Source organism: Schistocerca cancellata, chromosome 2, assembly GCF_023864275.1.
Source record: "Schistocerca cancellata isolate TAMUIC-IGC-003103 chromosome 2, iqSchCanc2.1, whole genome shotgun sequence".
NCBI classification, from domain to species: Eukaryota; Metazoa; Arthropoda; class Insecta; order Orthoptera; family Acrididae; genus Schistocerca; species Schistocerca cancellata.
The window spans coordinates 702,526,448-702,551,253 of record NC_064627.1 but is presented as its reverse complement, the minus strand read 5'-3'; the positions used below and the strand labels follow the sequence as shown (position 1 = coordinate 702,551,253).

Sequence of the window (24,806 nt, the reverse complement as noted above, 5' to 3'; positions counted from 1 at the left end):
CCCTTGTATAGACCCTCTATATACTCCTTCCACCTTTCTGCTTTCCCTGCTTTGCTTAGAACTGGGTTTCCATCTGAGCTCTTGATATTCATACAAGTGGTTCTCTTTTCTCCAAAGGTCTCTTTAATTTTCCTATAGGCAGTATCTATCTTACCCCTGGTGAGACAAGCCTCTACATCCTTACATTTGTCCTCTAGCCATCCGTGTTTAGCCATTTTGCACTTCCTGTTGATCTCATTTTTGAGGCGTTTGTGTTCCTTTTTGCCTGCTTCATTTACTGCATTTTTATATTTTCTCCTTTCATCAATTAAATTCAATATTTCTTCTGTTACCCAAGGATTTCTAGCAGCCCTCGTCTTTTTACCTACTTTATCCTCTGCTGCCTTCACTACTTCATCCCTCAAAGCTACCCATTCTTCTTCTACTGTATTTCTTTCCCCCATTCCTGTCAATTGTTCCCTTATGCTCTCCTTGAAACTCTGTACAACCTCTGGTTCTTTCAGTTTATCCAGGTCCCATCTCCTTAAATTCCCACCTTTTTGCAGTTTCATCAGTTTTAATCTACAGTTCATAACCAATAGATTGTGGTCAGAGTTCACATCTGCCCCTGGAAATGTCTTACAATTTAAAACCTGGTTCCTAAATCTCTGTCTTACCATTATATAGTCTATCTGAAACCTGTCAGTATCTCCAGGCTTCTTCCATGTATACAACCTTCTTTTATGATTCTTGAGCCAAGTGTTAGCTATGATTAGGTTGTGCTCTGTGCAAAATTCTACCAGGTGGCTTCCTCTTTCATTTCTTCCAAGGCCAGGTATGGGCTGTAATTATTGTGTGGCAGCAAAACTTGGTAGATATGGTAATATGTTGATATGCTAATGTTTTAATGTGGAACCGATTTACTGTGTAAAAAATGTTAGTTCCAATTATGGCCACCAGGTGCAAATCTGGTGCTATACATTATATAACCATATGACATCTATGCTGCAATACCAGAGAAGGAAAGTTGCTATTCACCATATAGTGGAGATGCTGAGTCGCAATAGGCACAACAAAAAGATTCACACAATTATAGCTTTTGGCCATTAAGGCCTTTGTCAGCAGTAGACACACACACACACACACACACACACACACACACACACACACACACTCAAACAAATGCAACTTGCATGCACACACGCACACACACACACACACACACACACACACACACACACACAAATGCAACTTGCACACATGTCTGCAGTCTCAGAGAGTTCAAACCACACTGCCAGCAGCAGCACCAGTTCATGATGGGAGTGGCGACTGGGTGGGGGTAAGTAGGAGGCTGGGGTGGGGAGGGGGTGGGATAGTATGGTGGGAGTGGCGGACAGTGAAGTGTTGCAATTTAGATGGAGGGCCCTTGCGAATCCCAAAAGACAGTCACCATAACCTTTCCAGCTGAAGGAATGGTCTTTGCCTTTTTGGTGCAGATTCTTCCTTGGTAACCCATTGTTTAGATTGTTGTTTGGTCTCAGGAGTGTAGTAAGGTATCCATGTTTCATCCACAGTGATGAAACAATGCTTAAAGTCCTGCGGATTCTTCCTGAACAGCTGCAAACCATCCTTGCAACACTTCACATGATACCGTTTTTGGTTAAGTGTGAGTAATCACAGAACCCATCTTGTGGATAGCTTTCTCATGTCCAAATGTGTATGCAAAATATTATCTCCCCTTTCATGGGGAAAACTTGGTGTGTGTTCTTTCCAAAGATGCTACTAACTAAACATGACCTCGATACGCCCCGGTAGTGCCATCTCTCGGACTTTGCATGGACTTTTCAAATGCCCCTCGTATATCGGTCTATAGCTGTAGGACAGTAATTGTATCCTTCCATCAATGGGAGAGGTCCTATGAGATCTAAATGTATATGTTCAAACCGTAGATTTGTAGGGATGAAGCTTCGAAGCGGTGATCTGACATGTCTGCTAATTTTATTGCTTTGACAAGCCATGCACTGTCATACAAATTGCTTACAATCTCTGTCCATATGCGGCCAGACGAACACTCGCTTCACCATGTTTGTTGTGGTTTTAACACCTGGGTGTGACATGTTGTGCAGCAAGGTGATAATCTGTTGCCGGAAGTTTGCAGTAATGAATGGCCGTAGTCTGTTATTGGCTATGTCACAATATAGCTCAACGGCTGATGGAGGTAGTGCGATGCGATGGAGTTGCGTGCCTGTTGGTTGCACCAACAAATAATGTAATTCATCATCCAATTGTTGCACCACCGTGAGAGCTTCAAAGTGAATTGCTTCAGAAATAGCTTTTATATGTGAGAGCGCGTCAGCTGGCACATTCAGTTCACGTTCGACATGAGTGATGATGTTAGTAGTAAATTGACCAATGAAATAAAGATGTTGAAGCTGTCATGGTGAAGCTTTATCTGGGCTCTGTCAGAAAATATAAATTAGTGGCTTGTGATCCATTACTAAAACAAATTTCTGTCCCTCTAACATGTGTCAGAACTTTTTGATGGTTGCATAGGCAGCATACAGCTCAAGGTTGTATGTTAACCAATTTTGCTGTGAAGATGGCAACTTTTTGCTAAAGAAGGCTATTGGTTGCCAGTGTTCATCCACGTGTTGTTGTAGTGCAGCAGTGATTGAGGAGGCAGATGCATCAACCATCAGAGCAAGTTGTGCTTGTGGTACTGGTTGCGCCAAGAGTGCTGCTTCAGTGATGGCAGCCTTCAAATCAGGAAATACCATTACAACTTCTAGGTTTCACTGAAGTTTATCCTTTGGTCTTGGTTTGCCTTGTACGAATTTGTTCAGAGGTGTGCGTGGTTAAGGACAAAACGACGATAGAAGTTCGTGACATCATAGAAACATTGTAGTTCCTTCATTGTAGTAGGTTGCAGAAAATCAAGTATTGCATATCCCTTTTCTTTTTATGGCCAATTTCCTTGAGCATTAATGATACAGCCAAGAAATTGAATTTCTGTTGCCCCCAAAGATGCATTTGGACGAATTAATAATTAGGCCATGCTCACATAGACGGGTAAAGAGTTGTTGTAGGTGTGACAGTTGTACAGCTTTTGAGCATGATATGATCAAAACATCATCTATGTATTAGCAATTATCCAAGTCATGTGTGACCTCATCCATAAATCTTTGGAATGTCTGAGCAGCGTTATATAGCCTGACAGGCATACAAGTGAACTCAAACAACCCGGAAGGTGTGCATTCAGCTGTCTTAGGAACGTCGACTGGTGCCACGGTTATCCAGTAAAAAGCTCTAACGAGATCCAGCGTGGAGAGTATGCTCTTACTACAGACATTGGATGTGAAATCCTCAATGTGTGGTATAGGGTACTGGTCTGGAATCGTTCTTGCAGTTAGCTGTCAATAGTCTCCACAAGGACGCATTCCGTTGTTCTTTTTCGGTACCACATGGAGGGGGGATGCCCAACTGCTACTTGACGAACAACAGATCCCCTTTGCAAACATGGATGCAAATTCCTGTTTAACTAATTTCAATTTCTGTGGTGTTAAATGACGTGGTCGAGCATGAACAGGTGGCCCAGGCCTGGTCAAAATGTAGTGCACTGTGTAGTGCTGTACGGGAGCTAGCATGGGAGCTTGACATGTGATCTCGGGAAACTGTTTCAAAAGTTCAATAAAAAGAGAATTTCCAGTTGTCACTCTGACACTAGCATCTTCTACATGACATACTAGTCCTCTGCTAGCTACGTTAGTACTAGTGTCCAGCAGGTATCGATGCCTGAGGTCAGGCACAAGTCCATAAAAAGATAAAAAAATCTGCCCCCAGTATAGGATGTGTGATGTCTGTCACGACAAACTGCCACTCGAGCATGCTTCATAGGCCTGGGCTTAACACTAATGTGGTACAACCATATGTAGCTACTGTAGAACCATTGGCTGCGAAGAGGTGGTAACCAACACGCTTATGAGGTGGCAAATGGGCAGACGGGTAGACTAACACATCTGCGCCTGTGTCTACTAGGAACTGTAATTTCAGACCTTGGTCTGTGATAAACAATCGACAGCTGCTGTTTTGAGCATCAGTGGCCGTCATCACTGAGCTCCTGTTGCTTTTCCCTGCTCACAAGGTGGGCTACACTTTCATGCCTCAGACCCGAAACGGCAGTGGTATCAGTATACTTTCATAGCCAAAGGTGAGTGACTACGATTCCCGGGTGAGTGGTAGCTACGAGATCGGAGACTGTTCTGAGTTCACAGTGCGGTGACTTGTGTGGAAAGTTCAGTGATCTGAGCTTGTGGCACAGCAAAGTTGCTGTCCGTCTGCAGTTGTATATAACTGTTGCAATGCACACAAATGGATACATTTCAAATATTCTATCGGCAGTTTGCGCTAGTGCATCTAGATCGCCGGTGCACACAGTTAGAATCTTTTAGATGAGAGGAGTTAGGCATGATAGCCAAATGCTTCACTGAATGTCATCGCTTACTGCGTTGCTTATCAACATACATAATCGACGCAGCAGCTACGATGGAGTGCGATTGCCCATCTCTTCGGAATTAAGTAGTTTTTCCAGCCTTTTCACCTCAGATTGCAAAAGTCATGTGATTAGGGCACTCTTAAATTTTCGAATATCGGTCCACACTCGGCAGTGATGATAGAATATTCTGCACCTCCAGTGCCATCTCTTTGCCGAGTGCTGCTACAACATAACTATATTTTGTATGGTCTGCGGTGACTTGTGCTAGGACAAATTGGCTTTCCAACTGCGCAAACCATAGCATAGGATTTTGTTGCCAGAACGGTGGTGGGTTTATTGTGATGTGGTTTATCATTGCACCAGCAGGTGTGTCTGCTGCTGGTGCAGGAACTTGACTTACCATTGTAGTAATACTGCAAAATCAGTAGGCTACAGATGTGTGGCACAGCTGCCGTGGAGTGCAGAAGATGCACGAAGCAGTTGAGTGTGCGATGCGGTTGACGTGACTGTACTTTTTGTCATACAGTACGGTACGGAGCGTAAACGTGTGTTGGATTGAACGCCTGTGACCATTGAATATCACATCGGGGTCACCAACTGTTACGGGTTAGCAGTACTCTTTTTATTACTTTAGGAATTACCCGTAACACAAAATGACATTCGAGTGACAGAGTGAACAAACAACAGAATAAATAATATAGTTGGAAAGCAAAGAGTAAACATAGATGTCAGAGATGTTGTTGTTGCATGGAATCTTTCACTTGTGCTTAGCACTAAATCTTACACATATACACTGTACACTAGCTTGCATACACTTCAGTTGAAAATGATGGTGACAAGGCATAGTGGCCGATTTTGATGGTACCTGGTGAAAAAGAGGGCACACTCCTTTGAATGATGGTGTTACAACAACATCTGTTGATGCTGGCAAAGTACTAGATATTGAAGTGTTGAGCAAATTTTGTCATAGTTCTGTGGGAGGGATTCCAGATCATGAATGTAATATGAACTATAAAGGCTCAAATGGAGGTCTGGCAGTGCAGGGAGTTGTCAGCTTGTTTACCAGATCTGTTGGCTCCATTAACCTGCGATATGTAAAGTACCTTGGTGATGGTGATAATAAAGCTTGAGGTTAAAAAATGTGCTCCATATGCAGCTCAGACTATTGTGCAGAAGTTAGAATGTGTGGGACATGTACATAAAAGACTTGGCACTAGACTTAGAAGGTTGAGACAAGATTTGTCAGTAAAAAAGTTATCTGATGGGAACGGAATAAAAGGGAGAGGGCAACTGACGGATGCAGAAATTGACAAGCTACAGGCATATTATGGCTTGGCAGTAAGAAGGAACACAATGGACTTGAAAAAATATGAAGCCAGCAGTTTGGGCCTTATACTTCCACAAAATGTCGACAGACAGTAACCCTATCCACAATTTGTGCCCTGGAGGAAGTGAATCACAGTGAGCTACCAAAGGTCAATTGCTGTTGGTGAAGAATATCACAGGAATTCTCTACCAGCTGCTATAATGAAAGCCATCAAACTTATATTCAGGGACCTTGCAAATGAAAACTTATTGAAGAAATGTTTTCGTGGCGGTACCCAAAACCCAAATGAAAGTTTCAACCAATGTCTATGTGAAAGAGTGCCAAAAAACCATTTTTGTGGGAAGAAATGCACTTGCTATTGGTGTTTATGATACAGTTTCATGTTTTAATTATGGTGTGCAAACCAGGAAATATGGTTTGGAGAAAATGAGACTTAAGCCTGGAGTGAACTGCATCGAAGCTTTGTATACGATAGACTGAGAGCATGTAGTGGATGCAGATAAATCATTTTTGGAGGTGATAAAATCAAGAAGAGTGCATCATAGGAATGTGAAAAGGAAGAAAACTGATTTATAAAATGAAAAAGAACCTGCTTATGGTGCTGGACAGTTTTAAAAGAATGCCACATAGTAGCAGAAACTTTAATGGCCATTTTCTGCAAAACACAGATTTCTATACTTAGGGACATATAACGCCCAAAATAAATTTCCTATTACTTTCAAACTTGGTATGCTTCTTAAACACAAACTCCTTAATTCAAAACTCTAGAATTTTCCAAATCTATTAAAAACTGTGGTAAAAATTGAGATAATTAACTATAAAATTTGAGTTTTTTCTGAACATGAAGTTCAAAATGTAACAGCTCATTCATTTTTTCATGAATTAAATAAATTCTAGAGTTTCATACATCTGTAAGTATGATTTGTATGCTGTGCAAAAGTCATCAAAGAATCTCTCTTCCTTATGAAGAAAAGTGTACCTATAGCAATAAATGCAGCCAATAGTAAGTGAAAAAATGATGAAATTTCATGCTGACAAAGTTTTATAAATTTATTAGTAAAAGGATAGACAGTGGAAATTAAAATGTCCTGAGGTGCCTCTCCTGCACCAAGTTGGCTTGTGTGGTGTCCTATCCCCCTTAAAAGTGAAATAAGTAGAATATAAAAATATGAAAGGAAGACAACAGTTGTGATTGGCTTTACAATGAGTTAGTGAGGTTATGTAGGTGTATTTAATTGGTAAGATGTTTTTTCAGTGTCCAACATCTTTACCAGACCATTTTTGCTTGCAACATTTCAACAATTGATCTAGTCCTCTGGTGCAGCAAACTGTGGTTTGCAGCCAGACTGCCTGGTTACAAATAATGAGCAGACATCAGACTAGCATATGAAGCATCTATAGAACATGACTAGATCCATTGTCAAATCAGTGTTTGCAAAAATAGAGTTATTAACTTGAGTAGGTGAGTTGAAACCTCAAAACATGAATCCCTTCTTGATGGGATCTACAGAACAGCACGAATGAATGAATGAATGAATGAGCCACTGAGTGAATAGAAACAATTGTAATTCATGATGAGTCCAAATTAAGTGTTTCAGTTGGTAAGATATTGAGCTTGGATTCAGGACTCCATTGATCCATCTTGATGTATGTTATCTATGGTTTCTTACATGAGTTCAGGAAAAGCTGCCAGGTGTGCCTTAGAACACAAGTAGGCTGTGGTGCATTATGAACACTATACTTATCATGATAAAGATGATCCAGTGTTCCAACAGCTCTCCAGTGGCACTCCACAGCATGTTATTCTAGATAATGCTACCAAATGACTGAGGACAAAAAGAGATGCATATCCATAATGTGGAAAATCCTGGTGAAATTCAGGTACCTTACAGTTCCAGTTAGAGCAGTGCAACTCAGGCCAGATCCCGATAGTCCTGAATTATTCACAGCTATGCTCAGTTGCATCTGCATCTGCTGCAATAATGGAGGGAAGAGGCAGAGGTGGTGTCTGAGAGATAACTCCCTAACAATGTGATGTGTAGATGTACACAAAGAACACGGACCAGTGGCAGATCAGCATTGATCTTCTTGGTCTCATTCACTAACAGTTGTGTTTCTGCTATTATTTCAGAGGAAGGAACTTGTACTTTGAAAATCTGAGACAATCAACATTTTAAGGATTATGTTACATTTCATTATAGGTTTCAGTTAAGTTTTCTATGTTTCAATACTCATATTAGAGAGTTGCATAGTGTATTTATTTTTATATACACAAATTAGTGATGATGATGTGTATTAATATTTAATGTTCATAATTTAAATTACATATGCAGCTTATAATTAAAAATAAGACATAATTTCCGGAAGACTTAAAAAAATTCACATTACTACAAATTTTCCTGCATTGCTTATAAATTATAATATGTAGCTTTTGAAACAGGCACTTGAATTCAAAGGAAACTATTACAACATTTACATACTTTGAAAGCCCAGTTATTTAATCGAGCAGGTAGGCCAGAGAATTTATTTAGACAGTTAAGGGAGAGGAAAATGTAATTGTGATGTGTGACTGGAATTTGGCAGTAGGAAGAGGAGGAGAAGAAAATTAGCAGGAGAATATTGACAGGGGAAAAGGAACAAAATTAGGAAACTCCTGGTAGAATTTTGCACAGGGCATAATTTAATCACTGCTAACACATTTTCTAAGAATCATGAAAGTAGGTTTCAGATTGATTATGTAATGGTAAGACAGAGATTTGGATCCAGATTTTAAACTGTTAGACAATTCCAGATGTAGATGTGGATTTTGACAATAACACATTAGTTATAAACTGTAGACCAAAATGGAAGAAGCTGCAGAGAGATATAAAACTAAAGAGATGGTATCTGGATAAGTAGAAAGAATCAGAGGTTACTGAGAGTCTGAAATGGAGCATTAGGAAACGATTGACGGAAATGGGGGGGAAAAGAATACAGTAGAAGATTATTGGATACCTTTGAGAGATGGAATGATGATCAAACAGGTAAAAGGACAAACCATAGTAAAAGTTGTTAGATATCATAGGAAATACTAAAGTTAATTTACAACAGCAGAAAATATAAAAATGCAGCAAATGAAGCAGGTGAAAGGAAATACAGACATTTAAAAAGTGAGATTGATAGAAAGTGCAAAATGGCTAGAGAACAAATACAAGGCTATGGAAGCATGTGTAACTAGGAAAAAATTAAAGAGCCTTTTGGAGTAAAGAGAAAGTGATGTATAAGTATCAAGAGGTCCAATGGAAAACCAGTACTAAGCAAAGAAGGGGAAACTGAAAGGTGGGAGAAATATGTGGAGGGGTTGTACAAGGGAAATGAACATTAAAGGCAATAGAAAGGGAAGAGGAAGTAGATGAAGATGAGATATGATAATGCAAGAAGAATGTGACACAGCACTGAAAGACCTAAGTCGAAACAAGGATCTTTAAGTATATAACATTGTATCAGAACTACTGATATCCTTGGAAGAGCCAGCCAAGACAAAATTGTTCCATCTGATGTGCAAGATGTAAGAGACAGGAGAAATACCAACAGAGTTCAACAAGAATGTAATAAGTACAATTTCAAAGAAAGCAGGTGCTGGCAAGTATGAATATTACCAAAATATCAGTTTAATAAGTCATAGTTGCAAAATACTGACACAAAGTAGTTATGGAATAATGGAAAAATTGGTAGAAGTCTACGTCATGGAAGATCAGTTTGTGTTCCAGAGAAATGTAGGAACATGTGAGGCAATACTGACCCTATGACATATCTTAGAAGATAGGATAAAGAAGGGAAAATGTACATTTATAGCATTTTTAGAGTCAGAGAAAGCTTTTGACAATGTTCAATACAATACACTCTGAAATTCTGAAGGTAGCAAGGATAAAATACAGGGGGCAAGAAGTTATTTACAATAAAGTGTGATGGTCTAAGAGGTACATCACAACAGGGAAATGAGCCTGTGACCTCTGAGAACTGTGTCACAGGTTACACCAAAGTTGTAATACAACATGTGCATGCCATCCTAACCCACATAAATCCACTCGATGATACAGACTTAAATCTTCGAAACTCCTTGCAGAAGAAAATGAACTGAGACAGGGAATGGTAAAGTTGTTGTTTCATTTGATATCAGTAACAGTCATGGTGAAGCCTAACCAAAAAGTTTACATTTAAAAGTTATTTGCGACTTGTACTGAGTCCAAGTGTCAGTTATAAGATTCAAAGGGCATGAAAGAGAAATAGTACTTGAGAAGGGACTAAGAAAGGGTTGTGATGTACCAGATGTGATCAAAAAGTAACAGGATTTTTTGTTTATCTTAAAGAATCTGTATTTATTCATCAATATCCACATTCTACTCTTCAAAGGAACCCCCTCAGGTGCAATACACTTGTGCCAACACTTTTCCTGTCTTGGAAGCACTTCTGGAGCTCACTTTGCATTATTGTGTTCAGCTCCTTCAGTGATTCGGTTTTATCTCATCTGTGGTGGCGAAACGACGACGTTTCACTATTCTTTTCAGCCTTGGAAATAGGAAGAAGTTGCAGGGCGCCATGTCCAGTGAATACAGTGGCTGAGTCTATGTAAAAGTTTTGCTTCTGCCAAAAAATCACAAACAAGCATTGAGGTGAGGTGTGAATGAGAGCATTATCGTCATGCAATTTCCATGATTGGTTTTGCCACAATTCTGGTCATTTTCTTCGAATTGCTTCATGCAAGCACCGCATAAATTCCAGGTGGTATCCCTTATTGATTGTATGACCATAAGGCAGGAATTCGTGATGCAATATCTCATTGTAATTAAATAAAACAATGAAAAGAACCTACACATGTGATTGAACTAGTCAGATTTAACAATTTTGGAACAAACTTTGCTGCTACATGCTTCATGCCCAAAACATCTGAAAAAATTGATGTGCATGAGCTAGTAGGTATGCCTACGTTACCAGAAACCTCTCTGATGGTGATTCGGGAATTTTCCAAAACCATTTTCTTTATTTCTTCCACATTGTCGTCAGTAACTGATGTGCTAAGGCATCCAGGGCAGTTATCGTCTCCAGTTTTTTTGCGACCCTCTTTCAGATATTTGTACCACTCATTACCTCTAGTCTCACTCATAGTAGATTCACCAAACGCTGCAGTAAACATTTTGAATGTGGTGCTATGCTTTATTCCATTATTAAAGCAAAATTTAATGCAAATTCTTGGCTCCATCTTTTTCAAAAATAAAAATTCACTGAGCACTCAAAAACAACTATAACCTTTTTGACTGTCAACAATAAACTAAAATTCAAAATAGCTGAAAGTGCAAACATCCATCAGGAACATGTTTTCTAACAAGATAAAAAAAAATTAAAATAGGATGTATGAAGCCTGCGAAATTATATTCCTGTTAATATTTTATCGCACTTTACATCCCCTATGTTATTCCACCTATACTTTGAGCAAGCAGTAAAGGAAACCAAGAAAAATTTGGAGAAGGTTTTAAAATTTGGTAAGAGGACATAAAAACTTTACAGAAGAATGCAGAGGCTTACATGGGTTTGCAATACTAATGAGGAGGAACTGAACAGAAGTGGGGAGATAAGAAAATTGTGGCACAATTTGACTAAAAGACGGGATCAGTTGATAGAACACATTCTGAGATATCAAAGAATCATTGGTATAGACTTGGAGGGAAGTGTGGGGGTAAAATTGTAGAAGGAGACCAATAGATGAATACAGTAAGCAGGATCAAATGGTTGTAGGTTTCAGTAGTCATTCAGAGGCTTGCACAGGATAGAGTATTGGGGAGAACTGCACCCAACCATCTTTGGACTGAAAACCACGATAATAGCGACAAGTACAACCAATATATTTTACCCAACCCATACTGTGTTTTGGTTTGTGTATATGCCTTCACTGTGATTCAATTTCCAATTAAAAAATATACAGAAGATAGAAAGAGACCACTTACTTGACAAATGATTTTTATTCTAAGTGCTTATGGATTTTGAGCTTTGAGTCAGTTTTTAGGATGTGTTTGAGTGCCACAAGAGGAAGAGTACTGTCCACAACAGGAAGATGCCAAAGTTCAAATTACATCCTGGCACAGTTTTAACTTCCCATTTTGTGTACATGTCTCTTTTTGGACTCATGGAGGATATGAAAAAACTACACCTATATATAAGGAAACTACATCTATTCCTGTTTGCAGTAACAAGAAGAGATGAGGACTGTGTTAAGGAAGCTAATAAATGATCCCTTATCTTAAATGCCGCACGTTAGGAATCTGTACCATTTGTAGAAGTTTAGTCCTGTGTAGCATTTGCTTGCATAATTGAACACCTTACAAATAATGATATTGTAGTTTTTTTAATTTTTATTTTGATGTACTTTTAATTTCTTTGTTTCAGAATGCTATATACGACATCAGTACAGGAGGTCACCAAAGGCTCACACGCATAAGAATTCTTTTGGAAGATAAAGTGAATTCTTAATTCCAAACAGTTTTAATGGCCATGACATTTTAAGTGACTATCAGACTTAATAAATCATTGCGAAAGACTGCTGGTGGTATTCAGCTTCAATGCCATACATTCTAGTTAGAGGGAACCTTGCATCATATGGACAGCGCCAGCCTTGGAGAGTTCTTGTGTCAGGCTTGAAAGGTAGATCAAAAAATCATTAACATGTAGTAGTTGAAATGATTATTTTGAAATCAATAGTTCTTAGAGAGAGAGAGAGAGAGAGAGAGAGAGAGAGAGAGAGAGAGAAAAGGCATTCAGAAAGTTGTGTTGTGATCAGTACACACATAAATGGAAAAATATTCATTTCATCTATAGATTATTAAGTAATTGTGCCGTCAAGTTGAATAGGGAGTTGAGAAATAACAACACACAAAAGTTAAAGGTAAAACTGCACAGCTTCCCTTTAACTCTGAAAAAGCAATGCACAGATCACAGCAGTAAATCTACATCTACATTTATACTCCGCAAGCCACCCAACGGTGTGTGGCAGAGAGCACTTTATGTGCCACTGTCATTACCTCCCTTTCCTCTTCCAGTCGCATATGTTTCGTGGGAAGAATGACTGCTGGAAAGCCTCTATGCACGCTTGAATCTCTCTAATTTTACATTCATGATCTCCTCGGGTGGTATAAGTAGGGGGAAGCAATATATTCGATACCTCATCCAGAAACGCACCCTCTCAAAACCTGGACAGCAACCTACACCGTGGTGCAAAGCACCTCTCTTGCAGAGTCTGCCACTTGAGTTTGCTAAACATCTCCGTAACGCTATCATGTTTACCAAATAACCCTGTGACGAAACGTGCCACTCTTCTTCGGATCTTCTCTATCTCCTTTCTCAACCCAGTACGGATCCCACTCTGATGAGCAATACTCAAGTATAGGTCGAACAAGTGTTTTGTAAGCCACCTCCTTTGTTGATGGACTACATTTTCTAATGACTCTCCCAATGAATCAACCTGGCACTCGCCTTTCTAACAATTAATTTTATATGATCATTCCACTTCAAATTGTTCCGTACGCGTACTCCCAGATATTTTACAGAAGTAACTGCTACCAGTGTTTGTTCCACTATCATATAATCATACAATAAAGGATCCTTCTTTCTATGTATTCACAATACATTACATTTGTCTATGTTAAGGGTCAGTTGCCACTCCCTGCACCAAGTGCCTATCCGCTGCAGATCTTCCTGCATTTCGCTGCAATTTTCTAATGCTGCAACTTCTTTGTATACTACAGCATCATCCGCGAAAAGCCACATGGAACTTCCGACGCTATCTACTAGGTCATTTGTATATATTGTGAAAAGCAATGGTCCCATGACACTCCCCTGTGGCATGCCGGAGGTTACTTTAACGTCTGAAGATGTCTCTCCATTGAGAACAACATGCTGTGTTCTGTTTGATAAAAACTCTTAAATCCAGCCACACAGCTGGTCTGAGAGTCCATAGGCCCTTATTTTGTGTATCAGGCGACAGTGCAGAACTGTATTGAACACCTTCCGGAAGTCAAGGAAAATGGCATCTACCTGGGAGCCTGTATCTAATATTTTCTGGGTCTCATGCACAAATAAAGTGAGTTGGGTCTCTCACGATTGCTGTTTCCAGAATCCATGTTGATTCCTGCAGAGTAGACATCATTTTTTGAGAGTTGTAAGCCTTGCTGTAGTACCTGTTCAACAGCCAATGGGCTGAAAAGTATCTTCTGTCATACAGTGTGTTAAATAAATTTGGATTTGATAATGGTACATATGGTAAGCACCACTATACAATTTAGGGAAGCTTTGGAGTTTAGATGTGTGAACATTTATATTACTGCACCAAAAATAGTGAATTAATGACAACAGTGGTTGACATATACTTTTTATCCTTTTGTGACGCATCACAGAGTCCCTTCATGATGACCTAATTTCTTCTAGCCCTCAGTTGCTACAGTTTTTAGCTTTATACTTTTGTAAAAGCTGAATCTTATGAAATAAAACAGAAATGCAGAAGTTCAGTTCTTTCAGCATTTTAAGGACTCTCTCTGCTGGATTGAACAAACCTAACCTGTGACCATTTGTACCGCAGTTCTGTGTATTCATTCCTTAGGCTCTGTTACTCCTGTCTGATATGGATCCCACACACTTCAGCAATATTCTAGGATAGGTCACATGAGTGTTTTGTATGCAGACTCCTTTGTAGACTAATTGCATTTCCCTAATATTCTACCAATGAACTGCAGTTTGCCACCTGCTCAACTTACAGCTAAGACTATGTTGTTGTTCCTTTCATACTCCAACAAAATATTACACACAGGTATTTGTATGAGCTGACTTATTCCAACTGTGAGTCATTGATGTTATTCTCACTAATGGGATATTATGTTTTTACTTTTATGAAGTTATATGTTTATCAACATTAAAGAAAGATACCAATCTTTACAGCACTTTGAAATCTTATCAAGATCTGACTGAATTTTTATGCAGATGTTTTTTTTTCAAACAGTACTTAAATGTAGTTAACTGCATCATCTGAAAAATGTTCGAGGTTACTATTAAAATTGCCCATAATATCATTAAACCATAAATATACAATGTGAACATCAAATGTCCCACCGCACTTTGGGCGGCTTGTAAACAGAAGAAACAAGAGCATGGCTGGGACTGATGAATGGGGCTGAGAACCAGAGGGCTGGAACAGGAGGGAAGAGAAATGAAAGGCTGGGTCCTGTGTTGGAGGTGGAGCTAATTTTAATGAGGTGTTACTGTCCCGTCCCCCACGGCCAAATTTAACACCTGGTGTCTGTGCTGCTGCTGGATGGCCACTTGTCCTAGTGTCAAAAGCCCTGTGCCAACAAGCAAATACCCAGTCAAGTGGCGAGACAGCACCACAGATGGCCCCACAGGTGTTGACAGTTTGTGATGGAGGAGTGTGCATGGCTGATGGACGTGGAGGAGCTCCTATCAGTGTCATACTGTAGGAACTCAAAAAAAGTGTTAGCACCTCATCCATAGGAGCGTTGGCCATGTCTTTCTTCATCTGTGTGGAAATGCAGAGGCATCAGATGTTGAATCCCATCTCTCCAGCAGAACTTGCTGAAAACCAGGGGCTGAAATTGAGCTCAGTTATCTATCACCAACAAAGGAACATTCTGCTGAGCACTGCAACCATAGCTTACACACTTGTGGACCAACAGTTGACCACGTACAGAAAGTTGGAGTTCACATCAATGACAATCAACCAGGTAGTACCCAGGAAGGAGCCTGCAAAATCAACATGAATCCACTCCCATGGGTGTAAGGGTGTCGGCCAAGGTGAGAATGTTTGGCAGAGAGCCGTTTGCTGCTGTTGATACTGATTACAGTTGCAGATAAGATGTTTGACATGCCGACCTTTGCCCAGCCAGTACAGATGCACTGGATGTGCAGTTTAGTTCACAAGATGCCCCCCTGACCTTATTGTAGGTGTCATAAGACTGTCGGTCATAGAGGTTCTGTTGGGACTACCCAGGGAGACTGTTCATCTGTGGTTAGTAGGATAACTCCTTCCATCAGGTGCTGAAGGTGGAAGTAACGTCACAACCGATTGGAGTCCCGACCGGGAATGTGGCCCAGCCATCCCTGTTGTATGTACTGCAGTACCTTTTGTAAGATGGTGTCCTTGGCCACTTCTCCACCCAGCTGGAAGCACAAGATCTCATCTTGGTTGAACTCCAGGTCAGGACCCATCATGCGTTGGGACAAGGCATCTGCATTAGTGTGTTGAGCGGTATTGCAGGAATGAATTTTGTAATAGTGTCTGCTGAGAAAGAGTGCCCAGTGCTGGAGTCGGTGAGCAGTCTTCTCAGGTAGCTTTGCTAAAGGATCAAAGAGAGAGGTCAATGGGTTATGATACATAATGAAGTGAAACTTCGTTCCATATAGAAATGTATGAAATTTCTTCAGCATAAAGATGATCGTGAGGGCATATCTCTCTTTTTACAAGTATCTCTTCTGGGTGGCATTGAGCATCTTAGATGCAAATGTGAATGAATGTTCAGAAGTGTCCACATCTCTGTGTGCCAGGATGGTCCTCAGGCCCCATTCAGAGGCGTCTGCCACCACCGCTAGCTATGTGCCTGGTTGAAATGTGCTGAGACATTGTGCCATTGGGAGGGCTTGCTTCAGGGTGTTGAACACCTGCTCATGTGCCTCCGACCGTACAAAAGTCATGCCCTTCTTCTGTAGGTTGTTGAAAGGTTGTGCAATTGACTCCACACCTGGGTTAAATTTTCCATCATACATTACTTTTCTCAAGAAGGACTGGAGCTCCTTTAAATTTGTGGGGCAAGGAAGCACGATGATGCTTTTGACCAGCTTCTGAGAGTTGATGATGTCCTAGGTATTCCACCAACGGTTGAAAAACAAAAAGAGAGATTTTCTAAGATTGCATTTGAGGTCTAAGGACTGGAAGGAGTGTAACAGCCGCTGAAAGTTTCCTAAACATTCTTCCATTGTGGCTTACGTCACTACAATGTCGTCTAGATTATTTATGCAGCCTGAAACATCCTGCAGCAGTTGCTCAAGAGACCATTGAAAAATTGCTAGGACACTGTTCACCACGAAAACTCTGAAGTGATATAATCCTTGTGGCGTATTTACTACCAGGATTTTCTATGATTCTTCATCCAGAGGTTGTTGCAAGCCAGCTCTAGAGACATCAACCATGATGAAATACTGACCTCCTGGAGGTGCAGAGAAAAGATCATCTGGTTTCAGAATGGGATACGTATTGATCTCTGACTGGGAATTGACTATAACCTAAGTCTCCGATAAGGTGCAGTTTCCCCAATGTTTTTTTTTTCACAGTTACCACAGGTGTTGCTCACTCACTTGCAGACCCGGATTCATTGACATCCATGGCTGTCAATCTATCTAGCTCATTCTTGATAGCATCTTTCAGTGTGATCGGTATGGGTCATGAATGGAAGAAGCAAGGGTGGGTCGATTTCTTTAATGTAATGTGCACCACAAAGTTCTTCACTTTTCTCAGATCTCCAGAGAAAATGTCAGGCTACTCCTTAGTGAAGGTTTCCAGCTCCAAAAGCAGTACTTATTCTGAGACCAGGTGGACCGAGTCACTGATGACAAATCAGAAAGCTGGAAAAACATTGAAGTCAAATAGATTCTCCGTATCTGTATGATGAACAACAAGGAAGGTGAGGTGTCATATAACATTTTGTACATCGCCATGATTGTGAGTTGTTCTTCGAGTAGAATGCGCTACTTGTTATGTACCACTAAGCAGTGAGCTGTGGATTGTTAAGGGAAGTACTCCCAGCTGGAGATACATTTGAGTGTTTAACAGGGGCATAGAGGCACCGGTTCATCCTGTAGCTGAACTTGGTTATTGTGCAAAGTGAGTGTGATGAACAGTTTCTTATGTAACACCTCTGTGGTGTGGGACTCAGAAGAAATCATGTTAATTTCCATTAGTTCCTGTTGAAGCAAGTGTTTTTTGTCCAGAGCATGGCAGACAGATGAGAAACACCCTTCCTTCCAGTATGCCTTGCACTGTGCCCACCTGTTGAGGCAGTATACAGTCCAGACATGATGGAAATGAATGCCAGTTGGGCAGCTGAGACCTCTTTCCTTGTTTATGAGGTGGAGCTGCAGTGCAGTGGTGTTGGCACTCTACTGTTGCCACATTTACTGTGTCAACAAAGTTGGATCCATCTGCCGCACCTGACGTGATGGCTGCCCCCTCACTCCGGAATTGTAATCTACAGCCTGGGGCTGGGGAACTTCCAAGGATTTAACCCAATTTAAAACATCCTCAAAAATAGGGTTCTGAAATTGTAGTGTGTCATGATACACCTCGTTTATTTGGAGCCACTCCTCTGCATCGAATTACTTATTTACTGGAGTCACAAAATGGCATTTCCTACTAAGTCCCTGCAGGTCAGCCACCCATGACTGATTAGGCTGCTTATAACACTGGTAGAGTCCATACGGGATGCAATGACACGGCAGTGTCAGTGAAATAGGTGGTTAACAGAACACACATTTCATGAAAGGTCAGTTGTGTCAGTTCCATGAGAGGGGCAGCCATGCAATGACAGTTGTTGTAAATAAGAGAGGGGCTAACTCAGCCACAAATTCAATGTAGAATCTGATAGGGATTCCATTGGCCCTGTAGCTTTCTTCAGTTTTAATGACTTCAGCTGTTTCTCAAAGCCACAAACACTAGTACCTATTTGGTTCATATTTTCAATAGTATGAGAATTAAACTCGGGCAATACTCCTGGGTTTTCGTTTTAAAGGAAAATTTGAAAATGGAGTTAAGCGTTTCTGCTTTTGCTTTGCTACCCTCAATTTCAGTTCCTGTCTCATCAGTGACTGACTGTACACTAACTTTTTGACTGTACACTAACTTTTGTGCCATTAACAGCTTTTACATGCAACCAGAGTTGTTTTAGATTTTGTGTAAGGTATTTCAACAATATTCTGCTACAGTAGTCATTGAATGTTTCACTCTTTGCTCTCTTGGAGGCCAAACATGTTTCAGTCAGTATCTCTTTATCCATAGCTCTTTGCTTTGTTTTACACCTATTGAGCAGTAGTTCACATGAAAACAGGACCATCGGCAGTGAGATACTTTCCACATTTATTGGCAAAAATTTCTGATGTGAGTAACTTAAATCTCAGATACCCCCCCCCCCTCCCCCCCAAAGGCCAAAGGTTTTAAATCAATTATATCTATTTAAAGTAAGAATATTTACTTACTAACACACATATTTCCTGTAATACTTATTAACTGTAAATGTTGTTGAATGGTAAATCAGTTCCATAAAATGGTAAATCATATTTATTACAACATTGGCGTGGTACTGGTTTAAGAGGCCACATTGTTTACCATTACCCAACCACCCTCATTTTCATAATATCCTGTTAGTGATTGTAAATGGAAGTGGGGCATACTTTATGCACAGTAGCAAACGTCTTTAAACATTTGCTTTCTCTTAATCTTCTACAGTTTGTTGTATTAATTTTCCCATTCATTCTTACTACATATGTGTCTGTTTCAGTACTGGAATTTTATACTATAACTTATCTCATTGGACTATATTTCTGAATGTGTGTGCCTCTTTACCACCATATCTCCACTTTCAAAACTGAGTGTGAGTAGCGACTTACTAACATTTATCTTTGAGTTACATGGTAAAAGCTGTCATGCAAACCAACTTTGAACTTTGCCTAATTACCAGTTGTTGTCTGGTTTAGCTATTAATCCCAAACTTGTATTAGAAAAAGGAATGGAATCTGTCTGTTTTGTAAAAACTAGCTTACTATATATATGTGTGTTTACATGTAGTGTGCAGGTGGATCCCTCGTTTCTAGGAATGTGTTATTTGTCCTTTTTTTCCTTTCCCCAAGCTATTCTTCTTACGCCCAGAAGTAGAAACTAATAGTTCTGAAGCTTAGTATAATGTCATGTATTTCTACTTTTATGTGTGCCTGTTGGCTACACCAAACATCCAAAAACATACCATGTATACATTCTGTCAGGAGAGATTTGGAAATCACAGTAAATAACTGTACAATGATATGGTTGAATAAACCAATGACACTATCTCATAGGAAAAGCATTAAATTCTGTTTTGAGAATTTTTTAAAGGTAGAGAGGGGAAAGGAAGAGCTAATTCTAATTAGTAGAAAGCTTGCTTTAATTTTACTGAGCTATGTGGTGCAGTGGTTATCTCACTAGACTTGCATTCAGGAGGACAATGGTTCAAATCCTCATCCAGCCATCCAGATTTAGGTTTTCTGTGATTTTATTCCTCATCCTTGAAACCTTCCGAGCATGTTTCAACTCTAACGGCTTCAATGTCAAAGGGGCATTAAACCCTAATCCTACTGTTTTGAATTTGGAGCCATTTTCACCAGTCAATGAAAACACCTAAGTGTAAGCAAAATACAACATTAATAGTCCCTAATTATCTAGTAAACAATGAAGTAATGAAATAATTAATAATATGAAAGTCTTAAGAGATGGAAGCCTGAGAAATGTGACATGCAAGTGTGGATACCATACAATAAAGTAATATCAAATCTTTCTAGTGAAATCAAATTAAACATGTGTACAAAAAACTGTGCTGGAATAGATGAATAGTATTATCTGTGGAAGTGGATGAAGATGAAGTGTAAACTTGGCCCCAAAGGGTAACACTTTTGTGCTGTAGAAATGCTAAAGGCTACATCTACATCTACATCTGCATCTATGTCTATACTCTGCAAACCACTGTGAAGTGCGTGGCACTGAGTACGTCAAATTGTTGTGATTATTAGGGTTCTTCCCCTTCTGCTCACATATGGAATGTGGGAAGAATGATTGTTGAAGTGCCTCTGTGAACTGTAATTAATCTAATTTTGTTCTTACAATCCCTCTGTGAGCAGCATGTAAGGGGTTGTAGTATTTCCCTAGAGTTGTAATTTGGAACAGATTCTTGAAACTTTATAAATAAATTTTCTTCAGATAGATATATATTGATATGTTGGCAAATGTGCCAACACCTTGTAGATAGAGGAGGCTGAAATGCATGTTATCTAACGCAGAAGGGCGTGAAGTCTGGAACAGGATACGTTATTAATGCACTAAAGAAAAGTACGTAGCGTCTGTTTACTTAACTTTAATTCATCCTTGTGGTACATCGCTCTTGACTATACAAATGAGACTCTCTCCAGATATGGTTAATGGCGCCTTGCTAGGTCGTAGCCATGGACTTAGCTGAAGGCTATTCTAACTGTCTCTCGGCAAATGAGAGAAAGGCTTCGTCAGTGTAGTCGCTAGCAAAGTCGTTGTACAACTGGGGCGAGTGCTAGTCCGTCTTTCTAGACCTGCCGTGTGGTGGCGCTTGGTCTGCAATTACTGACAGTGGCAACACGCGGGTCCGACATGTACTAATGGACCGCGGCCGATTTAAAGCTACCACCTAGCAAGTGTGGTGTCTGGCGGTGACACCACATATATATCTTCAAGAGTCTGCCTGTTCAGTTTCTTCAGTATCTCTGTGACACTCTCCCAAGGATCAAATAAACCTGTGACAATTTGTACTGCCCTTCTCCCATACACTTGAGCATATTATAGAATGGGTCGCACGAGTGATTTGAAAGCAATCTCCTTTCTAGACTGACTGCATTTCATCAGTATTCTACCAATAAACTGAAGTCTACCACCTGCTTTACCCACGACTGAGCCTGTGTGATGATTCCGCTTCATATCCCTACAATGTGTTACACCCAGGTGTTTGTATGAGTTGTCTGATCCCAAATGTGAGTCATTGATATTATAGTCTTAGGACACAAGATTTTTTTTCCATTTTGTGAAGTGCACAATTTTACATTTCTAAACATTAAAGCAAGTCTAGACTTCACACAACTTTGAAATTTCATCAAGATCTGACTGAATATTTAAGCAGCTTCTTTCAGACAGTACTTCATTATAGGTAACTGCTCATCTTCAAAAAGCCTGAGATTACTATTAATAGTGTCTGAAAGGTCATTAATATACAACGAGAACAGCAAGAGTCCTAAAACACTTTGCTGGGGTACACCCAAAGCTGTTTCTACATCTGATGATGTCTCTCTATCCAAGATAACCTGTTGGGTCTTCCCTACCAAAAAGTCCACAATCCAGTCACAAATTTTGTTTGATACCCCATATGGTAATACTTTAAACAATAAGCATTGATGTGTAACTGAGTAAAATGCTTTTTGAAAATCAAGACATAATGCATCTACCTGACTGCCTTGATCCAAAGCTTTCTGTATGTTATGTAAGAAAAGTGTGAGGTGGGTTTCTCATGACTGATATTTCTGTTCAAGATACCTCATTATGTTTGGGCTCAGAATATGTCCTAAGATTCTACAACAAATCGATTCAAGGATACTGGATAGTAGTTTTGTGAATCACTTCTACCAGCCTCCTTGTAAACAGGCGTGATCTGTCCTTTCTTCCAATTAAAGGCCACAATTTTCCGTTAGAGAGATCTATAGCAGAGTAGAGTTAGAAGAAGGGCTAACTCAGCTGCAAATTCAATATAGGATCTGATAGGGATGCAATTTGGTCCTGGAGCTTTGTTCAATTTTGACACTTTCTGCTGTTTCTCAAAGTGATTGGCACTATCTCAAATTTTACTCATATTTTCAGTGATACGAGGATTAAATTGGGGCAATTCTCCTGGGTTTTTCTTTGTAAAGGAACTCTTGTAAATGAAAATAAGCTTTCAAGTGTTTTGTGGGCTACCCTCAGTTTCATTTCCTGTCTCATTCGCAAGTGACGGAACACTAACTTTAGTGCCACTAACAGTCTTTACATACAATCAGAATTTTCTTGGGTTTTGTGAAATATCACGTGACATTATTCTGCTATGGTAGTCAATGAATACCTCATGCCTTGCTCTCCTGACAGCCAAATGAGTTTCATTCAGCATCTCTCTGTCTATAGATCTGGGCTTTGTTTTACCTATTATGCAGTAGTCTCTGCTTCCGTAAAAGTTTCTTTAAGTGACTGTATACCAAGAAGGGTACCTCCCATTATTAACTGTTCTGCTGGGTGCATGCACTGAAGTGACTAGTTGTGGTATAGCAATATGCATATATACAGATGGTGGTAGTATCACATCCATAAGTTATGAAAAGGCAGTGCATTGTTGCATTGGTGGGCAGTGCTTTATGGAGCAGCCGTTTGTACTCAGGTGATTCATGTGAAAAGGGTTTGAGAGGATTATAGCTGCACAGTGGAAATTAGCAGTCTTTGAACAGGAAATGGTAGTTGGAGCTAGATGTATGGGACATTCCATTTCGGAAATCGTTAGTGAATTCAATATTCCGAAATCCAGCATTTCAAGTATGTGCCAAGAATACCAGATTTAAGGTATTACCTCTCACTATGCTCAATGCATTGGCCAATGGCCTTCACTTAACAGCCGAGAGGAGTGGTGCATTAAATAACCACAGTAATCAATTTGGGATGTACGACGACTGTATCCATTGGGACAGTGTAACTAAATTTGGCATTAATGGGCTATGGCAGCAAGCAACCAATTCAAGTGCCTTTGCAAACACCATGATACTGCCTGCAGCGCCTCTGCTTGGCTCCTGACCATATCGGTTTGACCCTAAGTGACTGGAAAACTGTGGCCTGGTCAGATGAGTCCCATTTTCAGTTGGTAAGAGATAATGGAAGGAATCGAGTGCTATGTAGACTCCATGAAGCCATTGACCCAAGTTGTCAAAAAGGCATTGTGCAAGTTGGTGGTGGCTCTCGAATGGTGTGTTCTAAGTTTACATGGAATGGTCCGGGTCCTCTGGTCCAACAGAACTGATCATTGACTGAAATTGGCTACGTTCGATTACTTGGAGACCATTTTTCAGCCATTTATGAACTTCACATTCCCAAACAATGATATAATTTTTATGGATGTCAATGCTCCATGTCATCGAGCCACAATTGTTTTCAATTGATTTGAAGAATAATCTGGACAATTTGAGCAAATGATTTGGTCAAATGATTTGGTTGCCCAGATCACCTGACATGAATCCAATTCAAGATTTATGGGACATAATCAAGAGTTCAGTTCATGCACAAAATACTGCCCGGCAACACATTTGCAGTTATGGATGGCTATAGAGGCAGCAGGGCTCAGTACTTCTGCAGGGGACTTCAAACAACTTATTGGATCCATGCCATGTCAAGGTGCTGCCCTACACCAGACAAAAGGAGGTCCAACACAATATTAGAAGGTATTCTATGACCTTTGGCACCTCAGTGTATCTGCCCAGTACATGGTCAACTATTCTTTTAATCTTTAGCCATAGTTCTCCTACATGCTCCTGTTCTGTGCTGACAGTTCAGAGTCCCTCATTGAGATATGGCAGTGCTCCTTCTCTCTTTACTGAAGATATATTTTGTTCTTTGTAATTTGGTAATCATTGTTGCCAGTTTTGATGTGGACATCCTCAACAGCCTGTTCCAGGAGGTTACCATTACTATTTAATGCCCACACCTGACACTGAGTGTTGCCCAAACAATCCTGATGCAGCTTCAATTTCTGTCTCAGTGGATTTGAGTTTCGTGTCTACTGTGACAAATACACATCTGAATTTCCTTTCAATATACTGTAAAATTTTTTCCCACAATCTCGCTGCTATCAATATCAGGATTTAGTCAGCTTTCTCCACCTAGTATTACCTGAGCTTCACTGCCTTTCAGTGCCACTTCAAAATCTGGGACTTTGTTGCAAGTGCTTTGGTAGTCAACTACTAGGATTTTAATACTCTCACCTGTGAGGGGCATTTCTTTGGTTCTTACACTTGTACTTCTGAGTCTCTTACAGTTGTCATTCTGAACCGTATGGAGAGTCGCCTAATCTAAAAACCCTTGCGTGCATCCCGCACAGTATCAGCTTCCTGGGTAGCAGCCTGTGATGTGTAATGCACTCCTATCCTATT

The 24,806-nt window shown here is 40.1% G+C and overlaps 1 protein-coding gene across 1 annotated transcript in view; it reads left to right on the top strand.

Annotated features, from left to right (window-relative positions):
* Positions 1–12,218: 12,218 nt before the first annotated feature.
* LOC126162485 (uncharacterized) overlaps positions 12,219–24,806 on the top strand; it is a 45,228-nt gene continuing 32,640 nt past the window's right edge. The window contains exon 1 of the mRNA XM_049919028.1: positions 12,219–12,473. Within this exon, the coding sequence (XP_049774985.1) occupies positions 12,392–12,473 (82 nt within the window). The 5' untranslated portion in view covers positions 12,219–12,391. The remainder of the gene's footprint in view (positions 12,474–24,806) is intronic.